The sequence below is a fragment of the Salvelinus alpinus genome, chromosome 1 (assembly GCF_045679555.1).
Source record: "Salvelinus alpinus chromosome 1, SLU_Salpinus.1, whole genome shotgun sequence".
Classification (NCBI taxonomy): domain Eukaryota; kingdom Metazoa; phylum Chordata; class Actinopteri; order Salmoniformes; family Salmonidae; genus Salvelinus; species Salvelinus alpinus.
Window position 1 is genome coordinate 59,379,884 of NC_092086.1, and position 19,451 is coordinate 59,399,334.

General features: G+C 43.4%; 1 protein-coding gene across 1 annotated transcript in view; it reads left to right on the top strand.

Annotated features, from left to right (window-relative positions):
• Positions 1–19,451, top strand: part of LOC139581948 (early endosome antigen 1-like) — a 55,879-nt gene that overhangs the window by 16,234 nt on the left and 20,194 nt on the right. Inside the window, exons 9-13 of the mRNA XM_071412140.1 lie at positions 2,220–2,367; positions 2,598–2,694; positions 3,822–3,981; positions 16,300–16,401; positions 16,576–16,662. Of these exons, the coding sequence (XP_071268241.1) occupies positions 2,220–2,367; positions 2,598–2,694; positions 3,822–3,981; positions 16,300–16,401; positions 16,576–16,662 (594 nt within the window). The remainder of the gene's footprint in view (positions 1–2,219; positions 2,368–2,597; positions 2,695–3,821; positions 3,982–16,299; positions 16,402–16,575; positions 16,663–19,451) is intronic.

Consider the following 19,451-nt stretch of genomic DNA (forward strand, 5'->3'; position numbering starts at 1 on the left):
AGTCTCATAGCAAAGGGTCTGAAAACGTATGCAATCAAGATATTTCTGTTTTTTATTTGTAATAAATTAGCAATAATTTCTACAAACCTGTTTTCCCTTTGTCATTATGGGGTATTGTGTGTAGATGGCGGAGAAATGTTTTATATTTAATCACTTTTAGAATAAGGCTGTAATGTAACACAATCTGGAAAAAGTCAAGGGGTCTGAATACTTTCTGAAGGCACTGTAAATGCTAATGCTTTGATACACATCAGTACCAACATCATACCAAATACTCCATAAAAGTAGGCGTTAATATGGCTAGGGGTTCCGCTAGCGGAACATTTAGATTACATCCGGTGAAATGGCAGAGCGCGAAATTCATTTTTTTGTGCAATACACCAAATTAACTTCTTGAGGCAGGGGGCAGCATTTTCACTTTCGGAAAAATAGCATGCCAAAATTCAACTGCTTGCTACTCATCCCCAGAATATAATATATGCATATTATTAGTATATTTGGATAGAAAACACTCTGAAGTTTCTAAAACTGTTTGAATCATTTCTGTGAGAATAACAGAACTTATGTAGCAGGCAAAACCCTGAGGACAAACCATTCAGAATTTGTATTTTTTTGATGTCACTGTCTTTTCAATGAGTTTTCTTAGAGACACCAGATTTCTAATGGACTTGCTTGCAGTTCCTACCGCTTCCACTGGATGTCACCAGTCCTTGGAAATCGGTTGAGGTTATTCCTTTGTGTAGTGAAGAAGTAGGGCTATCGTAAATGAGGGTCACATGAAGTACATTTTTTGAGAGAGTCACGTTACGAAAAAAGTTGCGTCAGTTTGTTTTCTTTTTGTATTGAACACAGATCATCCCGTCTTCAAATTGATCGATTATTAACGTTTTAAAATACCTAACGTTGTATTACAAAAGTAGTTTGAAATGTTTTGGTAAAGTTTACATGTAACTTTTGATATATTTTGTAGTGACTTGGCGAAAGTTGGAAGCTGTGTTTTTCTGGATGAAACGGTCCAAATAAATTGACATTTTGGATATATATCGACGGAATTAATCGAACAAAAGGACCATTTGTGATGTTTATGGGACATATTGGAGTGCCAACAAAATAATTTCGTCAAAGGTAAGGCATGATTTATATTTTATTTCTGCGTTTTGTGTCGTGCTTGCAGTGTTGAATTATGCTACTCTCTTTGTTTACTGCTGTGCTATCATCAGATAATAGCTTGCAGGTGGGACGTTTGCGTCCCACCTGCTCCAGAGAAGTTAAAGCTTAACTTCTTGTTAATCTAGCCACCGTGTTAGATTTTAAAAAGGCTTTACGTCGAAAGCAAACCATGCTATTATCAGAGGACAGCACCCCATCAAACAAACACATGACAATCCTAATTCAACCCGCCAGGCGCGACACAAAACTCAGAAATAACGATATAATTCATGCCTTACCTTTGAAGATCTTCTTCTGTTGGCACTCCAATATGTCCCATAAACATCATAAATTGTATTTTTGTTTGATAAATTCCGTCGTCATATCTACAAAATGTCAATTTATTTGGCGCGTTTGACTCAGAAAAAAGCCGGTTCCAACTCGCGCAACATGACTACAAAATATCGAATAAGTTACCTGTAATCTTGATCCAAACATTTCAAACAACATTCCTAATACAACTTTAGGTATTTTTTAACACAAATAATCGATCAAATTTATGACAGGATAAACTGTGTTCAATACAGAACGAAAACAATGTGGAGCAAGCGTTCAGGTCGCGCGCCCCAACCACAACAGTACACTAAACTCGACCCTCGTTCTGAACAGCCATACATTACTCAAAGGAAAAACATCAACCAATTTCTAAAGACTGTTGACATCCAGTGGAAGCGATAGGAACTGCAAGCAAGTGCCTTAGAAATCTAGATCCACATAGAAAACCCATTGAAAACACTGTCACCTCAAAAACAAAAATCGTGGATGGTTTGCCCTCGGGGTTTTGCCTGCCAAATAAGTTGTGTTATACTCAGACATAATTTTAACAGTTTTAGAAACTTTAGAGTGTTGTCTATCCAAATATACCAATTATATGCATATCCTGGCTTCTGGGCCTGAGTAGCAGGCAGTTTACTTTGGGCACACTTTTCATCCGGACGTGAAAATACTGCCCCCTATCCCAAACAGGTTAAAAAGTATACACATATAAGTGTGAAATTCATACCCTGCAGGTTTCCTGTGAGCGTGGCTTCACTGCCATGGAGGAGGTGCACCAGAAGCTGGTGGGGGATCTGCAACGGCAGCACCAGAGGGAGGTGGCCACCCTCCTGCAGGAGAGAGACTGCCTACTGGAGGAGGAGACAGCCGCCACTGTCGCAGGTAAAACATCTGGCCCATGTTCTGTAGCCAAACATGGTCAAAAGTTGCTGACTCAAATGAATAGAGCCAACATGATTCCTTAGAGTGGCATGTTTGTTCCACTTAGCATATTTCCATCTGAATGTTTCACAACGTTGTGTCCTGCTGAACATGCCCCTAGAAGTGGGATGGGGGGGGGGGGCATGTGGCAACATGTCTGTTCACTTCCTGTGTTTGTGGCCTGTGTGTAGCGATCGAGGCAATCAGGAATGCTCATCGGGAGGAGCTGGAGAGGGGTCAGAGTGGAGGGAGCTCTGACATCACGGACCTTCGCTCCCAGCAGCATGAGTGAGTGACTATGTGAAAAAGAAATCTGGCTTGCCTACTACTTACTTAAACTGCATACTAGAACGTACTGTTTACTAAAAACAAATGCAGTAAGCAACAAATATCATCATACTAGGCTCATCCTACTGAGAATCCATCATCTAATTCACAATTGCGTTGATTCCCACCATTCATTAATTTTGGTACAGCGTGTCTCCTCAGCTGATTATCAGCTGTTGTTAAACACGTTTCGAAAGACGATTCTCTTCCTTAATAGTGTACAGTGAATTCTACTAGATGAGAAGCTGAAATGAGTATGACATCCTGGCATTTAAAGCACTACATTTTCCAAATTTAACATACTATAAAACTTTATTTTTTTGCATACCCAAAATGCCTACTATTTAGAACGCAATAATGGTTATTCGGACACTGCCACAGTGTATATGCGTGTGTGCAAAGCTGTCATCAAGGCAAAGGGTGAATACTTTGAAGAATCACAAATATAAATGTCACGCCCTGACCATAGAGAGCCTTGTTATTCTCTCTTTTTTCTATATTTTCTATGTTGGCCTGGTATAGTTCCCAATCAGAGGCAGCTGTTTATCGTTGTCTCTGATTGGGGATCATATTTAGGCAGCCATTTCCCCACTGGTTTTTGTGGGATCTTGTTTTTGTGTTGATGCCTGTGAGCTCTACAGAACGTCCCGTTTCGTTGCTCTTTATTGTTTTTGTGAGTTTCATTTAATAAACATGTGGAACTCTACGTACGCTGCGCCTTGGTCCGTTAATTCATTAGACGATCGTGACAATAAATTATATTTAGATTTGTTAAACACTTTTTTGGTTACTACATGATTCCATATGTGTTATTTAATAGTTTTGATGTCTTCACTATTATTCTACAATGTAGAAAATAGTAAAAATAAAGAAAAACCCTGGAATGAGTAGATGTGTCCAAACGTTTGACTGAGACTGTATATCTCTTTCTTATCTGGGTGTTTTTTGTATTCATGCACCTGGCTTTTTTAAAGTTTGTGTGTGCATGCATGCACTGTGTGTGTGTGTGAGTGTTACATGTATGTTTCAATGCAAAGTACATGCACCTTTGTATAACTGCCGACCTTCCCCTTTGCCCCATCGTCCAGAGTTGAGCGCCGGTCTCTGCACAGGGAGCTGGAGGTGTTGTCGGGCCAGTACTCCCAGAAGTGCCTGGAGTGCGCCCAGCAGAATCAGACCCTGGAGGCCGAGAGACAGGCCCTGCTACAGTGCCAGAGGGAGAACCAGGTGCTCAGCATCCACAAGCAGGCAAGACACCACCAGACACCCATACAGTACACTGCATGTACTCACCCAGTGTGCCAGTTTAGATCAACGACCACCAGACCTGGGTTGCATTTATTCGGCAGACCTGGGTTGAGTTCGAATTTCGGGTCCGACAGGAAAAAATCTGCCGTGAAGTGAGCTGGCAACAGGAGGCCCATTGGCCCCAGGGTTCCGGTCTCGAAGCACGCTTTCGACTGTACCTACAGGTCAGCTTTGGTGTTGCAGTTTAACTTAAGTCTGGCCCAAAAAGACAATTCCAATAGGGAAGTAAAATACAACAATTCCTAATCATCATCTTTGTGAACAGCTACAATTATTTGAGTAATTAAATGGATGTAGTAATTCAACTTGATAATTCAATTTTCATGCTTGTTTTACTATTTAAAAGTGGAACATCCTGAAGTTGATGGGTTTATTGGTCCTCTCACCACCCTCTGGAAGTCACTCTTTGAGTTTGGTCAGCAACACGTGACAACGGAAGACCCTCTGAGTGAGTTGGTAGGGGCGATTGAGTGGTTTCGGGTTTTACTGATTCCCACTGGCCTCAAAGAGAAAAACAACTATCTGCCCTACCTTCCAGCTAGCTAACTAGCAAAGGACACAGTTAGCTAGCCATATATAGCTAGCTAATGGCTTCACCGAGAAGAAGAAAGACTACAACCTTCAAATCAATGGTCGATGTGTGTCGCACTTGCGGTGGAAACTATCCCAATAAGACTTACAAACACAATCTCTTTATTGCCAAAAAGTCAGACCGATACAACAGAGAGGCAAGTGGGGGAAGGTGCTGTGGGAGATGATTCATTGGTAGATTAAAGGGGAACAGCACATTTCTGAGATTTGTCAAAGTACCTAAACCTCTGACTCAGTGTTGGACTGGCTGTCACAGTGCACAGCTCTCTCGCTCTATTAGAGCTAAGTAGAGCTACATCCCAGCTGCGCCCCTCCGCCTCACTGCAGCACTACTATGCTCTAGATATAACTCTGTGGAATAACACAGATCTATGAAAAAATACACATACTATCACAGTGAACATGTTTTTTTTTCGGGTAACCCCAATCGATTGTGAGATATGGCATATACAGTGACTTCGGAAACTATTCAGACCCCTTGACTTATTCAACATTTTGTTACAGCTTTATTCTTTTTTTTAAAACTCAGCAATCTACACACAATACCCCATAATAACAAACCGAAAACAGGTTTTCGATTTTTTTGCAAATGTATTAGAAATAAAAAACAGAAATACCTTATTTACATATGTTTTCAGACACTTTGCTATGAAACTCGAAATTGAGCTCAGGTGCATCCTGTTTTCGTTGATCATCCTTGAGCTGTTTCTACAACTAGATTGGAGTCCACCTGTTGTAAATTCAAGCGATTGGACATGATTTGGAAAGGCAATACGACCTGTCTATAGCTCTGGACTGGGTACTGTCGCCGGAAGCTCTGGACTGTGGAAGCGCACTGGAGGCCTGATGCGTGGTACCGGAACTGGTGGTACCAGGCTGAGGACACGCACCGCAGGGCGAGTGCGGGGAAGAGGCACAGGCCGTACTGGACTGTGGAAGCGCACTGGAGGCCTGATGCGTGGTGCCGGAACTGGTGGTACCGGGCTGATGACACGCATCTCAGGGCGAGTGCGGAGAGGAGGCACAGGACGCACTGGGCTGTGCAGACGCACCATAGACACAGTACGCAGAGCCGGCGCAGGATATCCTGGTCCAAGGAGGTATACTGGAGACCAGGAGCGCTGAGCCGGCACCATCCGTCCTGGCTGGATGCCCATTCTAGCCCGGCAAATGCGAGGAGCTGGAATTGAGCGCACCGGGCTATGAATGCGAACTGGAGACACCGTGCGCATCTCTGCATAACACAGTGCCTGACCAGTTACACGCTCCCCACGGTAAGCACGAGGAGTTGGCTCAGGTCTCCAACCTGACTCAGCCAATCTTCTCGTGTGCCCAAAAATGTTTCTTGGGGCTGCCTCTCGGGCTTCCGTGCTAACCGTGTCCCCTCGTATTGTCGCCGTTCCTCCTGCGCCATCTCCACCTGCTTCCATGGCAAGGTCTTGTCCCCTGCCATTACCTCCTCCCAGGTCCAGGATGTCCTCCACTCATCTTTCTCCTGAGCCCAGGATGTCCGCTCCTCATTAACACGCTGCTTGGTCCTTTTGTGGTGGGTGCTTCTGTCACGTTCATCGTATGAATCGGACAAAGGCGCAGCGTGGTATGCGTACATTCTTTAATATAATTAGAATGAACACTGAACAAACTAACCAAAATAACAAAACGACACGTGAAGCTATACAAAACAAGTGCTGACAGGCAACTACACATAGACAAGAACCCACGAACACAAAAGGGAAAATGGCTACCTAAATATGATCCCCAATCAGAGACAACGATAAACAGCTGCCTCTGATTGGGAACCATATCAGGCCACCATAGACATACAAATACCTAGACCTACAAAACCCCTAGACATACAAAAACTAAAATACCCACCCTCGTCACACCCTGACCTAACCAAAATATAAAGAACACAGAGATATCTAAGGTCAGAGCGTGACAACAATGCAGTTAAAAAAATAAGATTAGGAAATAAAAGTAACAAATAATTAAAGAGCTGCAGTAAAATAACAATTGCGTGGCTATATACAGAGGGTACCGGAACAGAGTCAATGTGTGGGAGCACCAGTTAGTCGAGGTAATTGAGGTAATATATACATGTAGGTAGAGTTATTAAAGTGGCTATGCATAGATAATAACAGAGAGTACTGTAGCAGCAGTGTAAAAGAGGGGGGGACAATGCAAATAGTCTGGGTAGCCATTTGATTAGATGTTCAGGAGTCGTATGGCTTGGGGTAGAATCTTTTACGGAGCCTCTTGGACCTAGACTTGGCGCTCCAGTACCACTTGTCATGCGGTAGCAGAGAGAACAGTCTATGACTAGGGTGGCTGGAGCCTTTGACAATTTTTAGGGCCTTCGTCTGACACCGCCTGGTATAGAGGTCCTGGATGGCAATACCCTCTGTAGTGTCTTATGGTCGGAGGCCGAGCAGTAGCCATACCAGACAGTGATGCAACAAGTCAGGATGCTGTCGATGGTGCAGCTGTAGAACCTTTTGAGGATCTGTTGACTCATGCCAAATATTTTCATTCTCCTGAGGGGGAATAGGTTTTGTCGTGCCCTCTTCACGACTGTCTTGGTGTGCTTGGACCATGTTAGTTTGTCGGACACCAAGGAACTTGAAGCTCTCAACGTGCTCCTCTACAGCCCCATCGATGAGAATGGGGGCGTGCTCGGTCCTCCTTTTCCTGTAGTCCACAATCGTCTCCTTTGTCTTGATCATGTTGAGGGAGAGGTTGTTGTCCTGGCACCACACGGCCAGGTTTCAGCCTATAGGGAGAAGGTCAGTCTTGTTGTTGATCAGGCTTACCACTGTTGTGTCATCGGCAAACTTAATGATGGTGTTGGAGTCATTCCTGGCTGTAAAGTCATGAGTGAACAGGGAGTACAGGAGGGAACAGAGCACGCACCCCTGAGGGGCCCCCGTGTTGAGGATCAATGTTGCGGATGTGTTGTTACCTACCCTTACCACCTGGGGGGCGGCCTGTCAGGAAATCCAGGATCCAGTTAGAGAGGGAGGTGTTTAGTCCCAGCGTCCTTAGCTTAGTTATGAGCTTTGAGAGCACTATGGTGTTGAACGCTGAGCTGTCAATGAATAGCATTCTCACATAGGTGTTCCTTTTGACCAGGTGGGAAAGGGCAGTGTGGAGTGCGATTGAGATTGCGTCATCTGTGGATCTGTTGGGGCTGTATGCGAATTGGAGTGGGTCTAGGGTAACCGGGAGGATGCTGTTGATGTGAGCCATGACCAGCATTTCAAAGCACTTCATGGCTACCGACGTGAGTGCCACGTGGCTGTAATCATTTAGGCAGGTTACCTTCGCTTCCTTGGGCACAGGGTCTATGGTTGTCTGCATGAAACAAGTAGATATTACAGACTCAGTCAGGTAGAGGTTAAAAATGTCCGTGAAGACACTTGACAGTTGGTCAGAGCATGCTTTGAGTACACAACCTGGTAATCCACATTTTATGAAGTGCACCAGTCCCTCCTGCAGGATAGCACCCCCACAATATGATGCTGTCACCCCCGTGCTTCACTGTTTCATCAGACCAGAGGACATTTCTCCAAAAAGTACGATCTTTGTCTCCATGTGCAGTTGCAAACCAGTCTGGCTTTTTTTATGGCGGTTTCGGAGCAGGGACTTCTTCCTTGCTGATAGGCCTTTCAGGTTATGTCGATATAGGACTCGTTTGACTGTGGATATAGATACTTTTGTACCTGTTTCTTCCAGCATCTTCACAAGGTCCTTTGCTGTTGTTCTGGAATTGATTTGCACTTTTCGTACAAAAGTACGTTCATCTCTAGGAGACAGAACTCGTCTCCTTCCTGAGCGGTATGACGGCTGCGTGGTCCCATGGTGTTTATACTTGCGTACTATTGTTTGTACAGATGAACGTAGTACCTTCAGGCGTTTAGAAATTGCTCCCAAGGATGAACCAGACTTGTGGAGGTCTACAATTTTTTTCTGAGGTCTTGGCTGATTTCTTTAGATGTTCCCATAATGTCAAGCAAAGAGGCACTGAGTTTGAAGGTAGGCCTTGAAATACATCCACAGGTACACCTCCAATTGATTCAAATTATGTCAATTAGCCTATCAGAAGCTTCTAAAGCCATGACATAATTTTCTTGAATTTTCCAAGCTGTTTAAGGCACAGTCAACTTAGTGTATGTTAACTTCTGACTGTAACGGCAGCCTTCCTCCTCCTCGTCTGAAGAGGAGGTGTAGCAGGGATAGAGGAGGTGTAGCAGGGATCGGACCAAGACGCAGCGTAGTTAGTGTCCATGTTTTAATAATAAACAACTGAACATGAACACAATACAAAATAACAAATGTGGCAAAACCGAAACAGTCCTATCTGGTGCAATGAACACAAAGACAGAAGACAACCACCCACAAACCCCAACACAAAACAAGCTACCTAAATATGGTTCCCAATCAGAGACAATGACTAACACCTGCCTCTGATTGAGAACCATATCAGGCCATACATAGAAACGGACAAACTAGACACACAACATAGAATGCCCACCCAGCTCACGTCCTGACCAACACTAAAACAAAGAAAAAACAAAATAACTATGGTCAGAACGTGACACTGACCCACTGGAATTGTGATACAGTGAATTATAAGTGAAATAGTCTGTAAACAATTGTTGGACAAATGACTTGTGTCATGCACAAAGTTGATGTCCTAACCGACTTGCCAAAACTATAGTTTGTTAACAATACATTTGTGGAGTGGTTGAATAATGAGTTTTAATGACTCCAACCTATGTGTATGTAAACTTCCGACTTCAAATGTAGGTCCTGGATTGCAGGAAGCTTGGCCCCAGTGATGTACTGGGCTGTTCGCACTACCCTCTGTAGCGCCTTATGGTCAGATACCGAGCAGTTGCCATACCAGGTGGTGATGCAACCGGTCAGGATGCTCTCCATGGTGCAGCTGTAGAACCTTTTGAGGATCTGGGGACCCATACCAAATCCTTTTAGTCTCCTGAGGGGAAAAGGTTTTGTCATGCAGTCTTCACGACTGTCTTGGTATGTTTGGACCATGATAGTTCGTTGGTGATGTGGAAACCAAGGAACTTGAAACTCTCGACCCGCTCCACTACAGCAGTCCTGTAGTCCACGATCAGCTCCTTTGTCCTGCTAACATTGAGGGAGAGGTTGTTGTCCTGGCACCACACTGCCAGTTCTCTGACTTCCACCCTATAGGCCGTCTCATCGTTGTCGGTGATCAGGCCTACCACTGTTGTGTCGTTGGCAAACTTAATCATGGTGTTGGAGTCGTGTTCGGCCATGAAGTCGTGGGTGAACAGGGAATACAGGAGGGGACTAAGAACACACCCTGAGGGGCCCCAGTGTTATGGATCAGTGTGGCAGATGTGTTGTTGCCTACTCTTAGCAGTTTGGTGCAGACCGTTAGGAAGTCCAGGATCCAGTTGCAGAGGGAGGTGTTTAGTCCCAGAGTCCTTAGCTTAGTGATGAGCTTCATGGGCACTAATATGTTGAATGCTGAGCTGTAGTCAATGAACAGCATTCTCACATAGGTGTTATTTTGTCCAGGTGAGAAAGGGCAGTGTGGAGTGCGATTGAGATTGTGTCATCTGTGGATCTGTTGGGGCTGTATACGAATTGGAGTGGGTCTAGGGTGACCGGGAGGATGCTGTTGATGTGAGCCATGACCAGCCTTTCAAAGCACTTCATGGCTACCGACGTGAGTGCCACGGGCGGTAATCATTTAGGCAGGTTACCTTTGCTTCCTTGGGCACAGGATCTATGGTGGTCTGCTTGAAACATGTAGGTATTACAGACTCATCAGGGAGAGGTTGAAAATGTCAGTGAAGACACTTGACAGTTGGTCAGCGAATGCTTTAAGTACAAATCCTGGTAATCCATCTGGCCCAGCGGCTTTGTGAATGTTGACCTATTTAAAGGTTTTATCACATTGGCTACCGAGAGCGTTATCACAGTCATCCAGAACAGTTGGTGCTCTCATGCATGATTCAGTGTTGCTTGCCTCCAAGCGAGAATAATAGGCATTTAGCACGTCTGGCTCGTGTTACTGGGCAGCTCACGTTTGGGTTTCCCTATGTTTTTTTGGGCCGGGTATGGTTCTTAATCAGGGACAGCTGTCTATCGTTGTCTCTGATTGGTAATCATACTTAGGCAGCATGTTTTGCCACCTTAGGTTGTGGGATGTTGTTTTTTGTTAGCTCTGCGTAGCCTACTGAAGGTAACGTTCGTTGTTCTTTTGTTGTTTTGTTTGTGTTCAGATTTAATAAAGAATCATGAACACGTACCACGCTGCACCTTGGTCTCATCCTTCCGACGAGCATTACACTGAGTCTACAGATATCTCTTAGGGCAAGGTTATATGCATTTGCAGATAAAACAGAATACAAGCTTTTGTGAAGAGTAATTTTACCTAACATTAGTATTTGAAACCAACCAGTGCGAGGGTTGTCTATCATTTACAGTTTTGTATTTACTGGAAACTACATTCCCTCCAAGGTGCTTCTCTCCTGGCTATCATACCGGTAATATGACCAATGTTGCGTTGCTGTTTTGATGGGCCCTAGCATTTAATCGCATGAGTAAGTCACCGCTCTCTCCTTGCTGTTGTTAAGCTGTTGAGTTTTCTTTGTATTTGTATTTCCAGTTTTGTAGAACGCCGCAGCCCGTCTGGTGTTCAACTTTCCCAAGTTCTCTCACGTCACCCCCCTCCTCCGCTCTCTCCACTGGCTTCCAGTTGAAGCTCGCATCCGCTACAAGACCATGGTGCTTGCCTACGGAGCTGTGAGGGGAACGGCACCTCCGTACCTTCAGGCTCTGATCAGGCCCTACACCCAAACAAGGGCACTGCGTTCATCCACCTCTGGCCTGCTCGCCTCCCTACCTCTGAGGAAGTACAGTTCCCGCTCAGCCCAGTCAAAACTGTTCGCTGCTCTGGCACCCCAATGGTGGAACAAACTCCCTCACGACGCCAGGTCAGCGGAGTCAATCACCACCTTCCGGAGACACCTGAAACCCCACCTCTTTAAGGAATACCTAGGATAGGATAAAGTAATCATTCTAACCCCCCCCCCCCTTAAAAGAGTTAGATGCACTATTGTAAAGTGGTTGTTCCACTGGATATCATAAGGTGAATGCACCAATTTGTAAGTCGCTCTGGATAAATGTATCATTTTCAAATTTGTGATATCATATACAGTGCTTTCAGAAAATATTCACACCCCTTGACTTTTCCCACATTTTGTTGTTACAGCCTGAATTTAAAATTGATTAAATTGAGATTGTTGGTCACTGGCCTACACACAATACCCCATAGTGTCAAAGTGTAATTATGTTTTTCAAAATGTTTACAAATTTTGAAATGTCTTTTGTCAATAAGTATCAACCCCTTTGTTATAGAAAGCCTAAATAAGTTCATGAGTAAAAATGTGCTTAACAAGTTACATAATAAGCCAAGGCAGAAAACTCAACAGCTTAACAACAGCAAGGAGAGAGCGGTGACTTACTCATGCGATTAAATGCTAGGGCCCATCAAAACAGCAACGCAACATTGGTCATATTACCGGTATGATAGCCAGGAGAGAAGCACCTTGGAGGGAATGTAGTTTCCAGTACAGGCTGGTGGAAAGCCGGGAGGGTGGCAAGTGCTACACCATGCCTTGGGAGAGTAAAAAAAGAGTAAATCCAAGTAGGCAATATTGCACTATTGTCCAATGTGTTCACAGTCAGTTGAAACAACGTTAAATGGAGACAGGCTATAACACAGGTTGTGTTACTGCCTGATTTAAAATGGATTACATTGAGATTTTGTGTCACTGGCCTACACACAATGCCCCATAATGTCAGTGGAATTCGCTACACTCGCATTAACATCTGCTAACCATGTGTATGTGACCAATACATTTTTATTTGATTTTATGTATAAAAAAATACATTGCTTGTATTAAAAATTAAAAGCTGAAATGTCTTGAGGCAATAAGTATTCAACCCAATTGTTATAGCAAGCCTGAATAAGTTCAGGAGAAAAATCTGCTTAACAAGTCACATAATACATTGCATTGACTCACTATGTGTGCAATAATAGTGTTTAACATGATTTTTGAATGACTATCTCATCTCTGTACTCCACACATACAATTATCTGTAAGGTCCCTCAGTCGAGCAGTGCATTTCAAACACAGATTCAACCACAAAGACCAGGAAGGTGTTCCAATGCCTCGCAAAGAAGGGCACCTATTGGTTGATGGGTATATAAAAAAAGCAGACATTTAATATCCCTTTGAGCATGGTAAAGATATGAATTACACTTTGGATGGTGTATCAATACACCCAGTCACTACAAAGATACATGTGTCCTTCCTAACTCAGTTGCTGGAGAGGAAGGAAACCGCTCAGAGATTTCACCATGAGGACCAATGTTGACTTTAAAACAGTTACAGAGTTTAATGGCTGTGATTGGAGAAAACTGAGGATGGATCAACAACATTTTAGTTACCCCACAATACTAACCTAATTGACAGAGTGAAAAGAAGGAAGCTTGTACAGAATACACATTTTCCAAAACATGCATCCAGTTTGCAACAAGGCACTAAAGTATAACTGCTAAAAATGTGGCAAAGAAATTAACTTTGTCCTGAATACAAAGTGTTATGCTTGGGGCAAATCCAACAACACATCACTTAGTAACACTCTTCATATTTTCAAGCACGGTGGTGGCTGCATTATGTTATGGGTATGCTTGACATTGGCAAGGACTAGGGAGGTTGTTTTAGGGGTAAAAAGAAACAGAATGGAGCTAAGCACAGGCAAAATCTTGAAAACCTGGTTCAGTCTACTTTCCAACAGACACTGGGAGACAAATTCACATTTCAGCAGGACAATAACCTAAAACCTAAGGCCAAATATACACTGGAGTTGGTTAACAAGACAAAATTGAATGTTCCTGATTGGCCTAGTTGCAGTTTTGACTTAAATTGGCTTTATCATCTATGGCAAGAATTAAACATGTCTGTCTAGCGATGATCAACAACCACCAACTTGACAGAGCTAGAAAAATCTAAAAAAGAATAATGTGCAAATATTGTACAATGCAGGTGTGCAAAGCTATTAGAGACTTTCCCCGAAAAACTCACAGCTGTAATCGCTGCCAGAGGTAATTCTAACATGTATTTACTCAGGGGGTTGAATACTTATCTAATCAAGATATGGTGTTTTATTTTTCATAATTCTTTTACAAATGTTATAATTTTTCTTCCACTTTGACAGAGTATTTGTGTAGCTCGTTGACAAAAAATGACAAATCAATTAAAAAAAAAAAGTCAAGGGCTGTGAATACTTTGTGAGAGCACTTAGCACAAAGTATTTAAAAACACACCAGGTCTGTCTTGCACTTGATTTTATGAACAGACATTAATCTACTGGTTTGGATTCCAAATGTGGGGAAGAGGAGGCATCCCAGCTCCCTCGCTGCCAACCCCCCTGACAGCCGAGGAGCCTGAGAGGTCTCTGGAGATGAGAGTCCCCCGGACCCAGAGCACTGTCCGGAGCCCTCCAAAGTCCCCCTGCAAGTCTAGCGGCATGCCTCTTTCACGTAGGTTTACACACAGGGACGGTAATACATTGAAATATGATGACGAAGAAGTAGTGGAATAGGTGGTTTTACTTAACAGCGGCAGAAGAAGCCCATGTAGGTCTCCGTTACAATGCCTGCCCACTTGCTCTTCAGCATAGCCGTCATGGCCCCCAGCACAGTGTACATTAAAACCCCCACCTAATGTAGATATGTGGTAGGGGATCCATAATAAATACAAATACAAATACAAATGTGCCCTGTCCCCTCTGGCCAGAGGAAACAACCATTACATCATGTATTTCACAATATAAGCCCATTTATTTGTGAGAGGACAAATTGTGAATGTGAACAAATTTGGTTTATAGCCAAGTGTCGGCTGGCTAGGTTACCTAGACCTTTCATCCCAAATGATTGACTGAAATGAATCTATCAACATAGTGATGACAGACTGAATAACTTGTTAATTACAAGTGCATACTAAACGATGCAACCTTGCATAAAGCAAGATCAGCCCTATTTTTTATATTGTCAAACTGCAGTTGTCTGTGTCTCTATTCATCCCCCCGAGGGTCTAAAGATTTTTAAAACTATGTGATATGATATATATATATATATTTTTTAATATGCTCTCTGTTTTCTTTACATGAGTAAATGTTGCATTAGATAATACCAATTGTATAATGGACTCAATCACAATGATATTTTAGGTTGACTTGATGAAATATTATACTTGATGTCTGCATTTTGAAAACTGCTGGTTACAGACAGGTGTAGTGTTTGAGGAGTTCCCTTGTGTGTGTGTTGTTGCATGTGCTGTAAGCCCACAGGCAGTTTTTTTCCTGCTTGGCAGAGATTTTAGAAAAGGTACAATTGTGAACCCATGACCCGTGTTATTCCACAAAGTTATATCTAGCACATAGTAGCGCTGCAGTGAGGGGGAGGGGGGCATAACCTTGTGACCTAGCTCTACCTCGCTCTCCCTGTGTGAGAGAGCAATGCACTGTGACAGACAGTCCAACATTGAGTCAGAGAGGTTTAGGTACTTTTAGAAATTTCCCGCAAATTGCCATTGTTCCCCTTTAAGGACTTTATTCAATCAGATAAACTCAAACCGACATCCGCATAGCGGTCGTTTTGGCCTTGTCAGAGGTGGAACTGTGTTAGAGCTGTCAAATCCACAAGTGGCTACTCGCATTATACCCACAGTAAAGCAGACATTGCCATTCGCTGCATGGAGTCGCATTAAGAGAAATCCCATGGAGCCTTGTTTACAAGTTTGAACACTGGAATGTCAGATGTAATCTACACCTCGATTAGGATGATGGAAATCCTAATAATTTAGTTTAACTTTCAGGCCATGTTTGATATAATAGTCCACCAGAACTTCTGCAGATTTGTCAGAAAGTGTCTGGTAACGAGGTTAGCCATCTTCTAATGCTGTCTCCAGTTAATTATTTACCTCAGTGATTGACACACAGCAAACCCTGGGAGGAGATGTCGCTAAATTGAAAATCACATTTGTCTAAAGTATTAAATAAAAAAATAAAAAGTGCACAGAATCTGAAAGATACAGTATTCACTCTGAGTTAGGCAAAACGGCATTTGAATATCATGCTCCGCACTCATTGAATGAATTGCAGAGAGAACTCCCGTTAGATGTTTTGTTTTGTAAGACAGTTTAAATGCGCATTACATGAACATTTTATTATAAATTGTGATTGCTTTTTGCAATGTGTGTTTTTCTTATAGAAGTTTATTTATTTAAATATTTTTAATCTCCATCTTGTACTTTTTATATGTTATAATTTTGTTTGGTTTTAAATTCGTATTAATTGCTGTGTTGTTTTTATTGTTGTATCACAGGGCACAACTGTAAAATATACTCTGTCTCAGCTTGTTTCCTCTGTTTAAATAAAGGCTAATAAATGTTTAAAAATTATGATCTCGAGGGAAATTATTGAAAAAATATAGATTTTCATGTAGTAGAACACCAAAGTGTTCATAGACTCAACATGGATGGTTGGCAAAAGGGAAGCTTCTTTGATGTTGGTGTCTGACACTCATCCTCCTCTCCTCAGGAGCTGACTCAGAGGCTGACCGAGGAGATCTCTTGCAAGCACTCCCTTCTCAGCGAGGAACCGGCCACTGCCTTACAGGGAAAAGACCTCTATGAACTGAAGGTACTCACATTATAGCAGAATTCATACTACCATAAATCCATAAAAAATTATATGGACGGCACTCCAAAGGGTACATTTCATTATTATTATTATTATTATTATTAAACCTCCATTGACAAATTATCTTAACACTCATGTATTTTTTTAACCTCCATTTGTTGTGTTGTGCTGCAGGTGATCCTACGGGTCAGGGACACAGAGCTGCAGTGCCTCAAACAGGAGACCAACTCTCTGAAGGAGGAACTGAAAGCTGTTCACAGGGTACATGCATGCACCTCCTAGCATTTAGAAAACACTCAGAGAAAACAACCATTTACCACAGACACCTCATCACTTTCCTCATTGTATAACACTTGTGCTGCAGTGGATCAATATAGAAGTCTGTGCAGAACTGATTTATTCATTCCGCTCTTGCAGCTTTTCATACTGCACTGCCCACACACCCTGGCTTTCTGTCTGACTTCCACCCGCTACCAGAAAAACTGGTCCTGAATCCACCCGCAGTCCCACAATGTTATTTTAGCATATGTGCCAAGAGTGGGGCTACTAAAATGTTTTGCCATGAGGTGGGGGGCCCCTCAACTAAATCTCGCTTAGGGCCCCCTAGAGGCTAGAGCCAGCCCTGGATACAAATATGGGTGTTCAATATATATTTCTAAGCGATATAGTAAATTATAGCCTAATCATATTTATGAAGTACATGTCCTTGGAAAGATAACTGCCTCGTGCTTCTCTGCTCATGCAAAGGCTATAGACAATTCTACTTAATTGAGACCTCACGCGCACCTGATCTCACTTGTATGGCTACTGAACTAGCACTTTCTCTTGAGCTACGTTTTGCATATAGGATATTACCTAACTTTTAGGATGACGATTTGCAGGCAGACACAGATAAATGGGTAATCAATATTTATTGAAAATGAAAAGGCTATAAACCATGGTAGCATATGCGTGTGTTGCGCCTTTTCAATGATCCAATCTTTTGATTGTACCTCGACTCATGTTGGTTGAGCGCCCTCCACTTCTTTCCATTAACAACATTAATTGACAGACACTGTAGTAAACTACAGTCAAATCATATGTGGTTTCCTTTGAAAGATAACTTCCATAGGCAACCTACTCTATTTCATTGAGACCGCACATATACTAGGCCTGGGCACTTGATCTCGCATGCCCAAATAGGAGAGGAGAGGTAAATGCCGACCACCCCACAATGATCTGCCCTCTACATCAATGCCCTCTAGCAGATGCTTTATACATGTTTTCAATGGAAAATAAACAAAAACCATGTCCGAATACCCATAATAGCGTACTAAATAGTAGTTTTATAGTATGTGAAATTTCAAAAATAGTACTCTGAATGCATAATCTAATGCGTGATTGCGTTGACTCCCACCATTCGTTCATTTTGGTACAGCCCATCAATTTATCTGATTAGCAGGTGTTGTCAAACAGCTGAGTTGGAAAAGCTGAGTGAATTATTCTAGATCAAACGCTGAAATTAGTATGCAGTTTAAGTATGTAGTAGGCTAGTATGGGTATTCAGATACGGCCAATGTACACTGCTCAAAAAAATAAAGGGAACATTTGAACAACACAATTTAACTCCAAGTCAATCACACTTCTGTGAAATCAAACTGTCCACTTAGGAAGCAACACTGATTGACAATAAATTTCACATGCTGTTATGCAAATGAAATAGACAACAGGTGGAAATTATAGGCAATTAGCAAGACACCCCCAATAAAGGAGTGGTTCTGCAGGTGGTGACCACAGACCACTTCTCAGTTCCTATGCTTCCTGGCTGATGTTTTGGTCACTTTTGAATGCTGGCGGTGCTTTCACTCTAGTGGTAGCATGAGACGGAGTCTACAACCCACACAAGTGGCTCAGGTAGTGCAGCTCATCCAGGATGGCACATCAATGCGAGCTGTGGCAAGAAGGTTTGCTGTGTCTGTCAGCGTAGTGTCCAGAGCATGGAGGCGCTACCAGGAGACAGGCCAGTACATCAGGAGACGTGGAGGAGGCCGTAGGAGGGCAACAACCCAGCAGCAGGACCGCTACCTCCGCCTTTGTGCAAGGAGGAGCAGGAGGAGCACTGCCAGAGCCCTGCAAAATGACCTCCAGCAGGCCACAAATGTGCATGTGTCTGCTCAAACGGTCAGAAACAGACTCCATGAGGGTGGTATGAGGGCCCGACGTCCACAGGTGGGGGTTGTGCTTACATCCCAACACCGTGCAGGACGTTTGGCATTTGCCAGAGAACACCAAGATTGGCAAATTCGCCACTGGCGCCCTGTGCTCTTCACAGATGAAAGCAGGTTCACACTGAGCACATGTGACAAACGTGACAGAGTCTGGAGACGCCGTGGAGAACGTTCTGCTGCCTGCAACATCCTCCAGCATGACCGGTTTGGCGGTGGGTCAGGCATGGTGTGGGGTGGCATTTATTTGGGGAGCCGCACAGCCCTCCATGTGCTCGCCAGAGGTAGCCTGACTGCCATTAGGTACCGAGATGAGATCCTCAGACCCCTTGTGAGTCCATATGCTGGTGCCGTTGGCCCTGGGTTCCTCCTAATGCAAGACAATGCTAGACCTCATGTGGCTGGAGTGTGTCAGCAGTTCCTGCAAGAGGAAGGCATTGATGCTATGGACTGGCCCGCCCGTTCCCCAGACCTGAATCCAATTGAGCACATCTGGGACATCATGTCTCGCTCCATCCACCAACGCCACGTTGCACCACAGACTGTCCAGGAGTTGGCGGATGCTTTAGTCCAGGTCTGGGAGGAGATCCCTCAGGAGACCATCCGCCACCTCATCAGGAACATGCCCAGGCGTTGTAGGGAGGTCATACAGGCACGTGGAGGCCACACACACTACTGAGCCTCATTTTGACTTGTTCTAAGGACATTACATCAAGTTGGATCAGCCTGTAGTGTGGTTTTCCACTTTAATTTTGAGTGTGACTCCAAATCCAGACCTCCATGGGTTGATAAATTTGATTTCCATTGATAATTTTTGTGTGATTTTGTTGTCAGCACATTCAACTA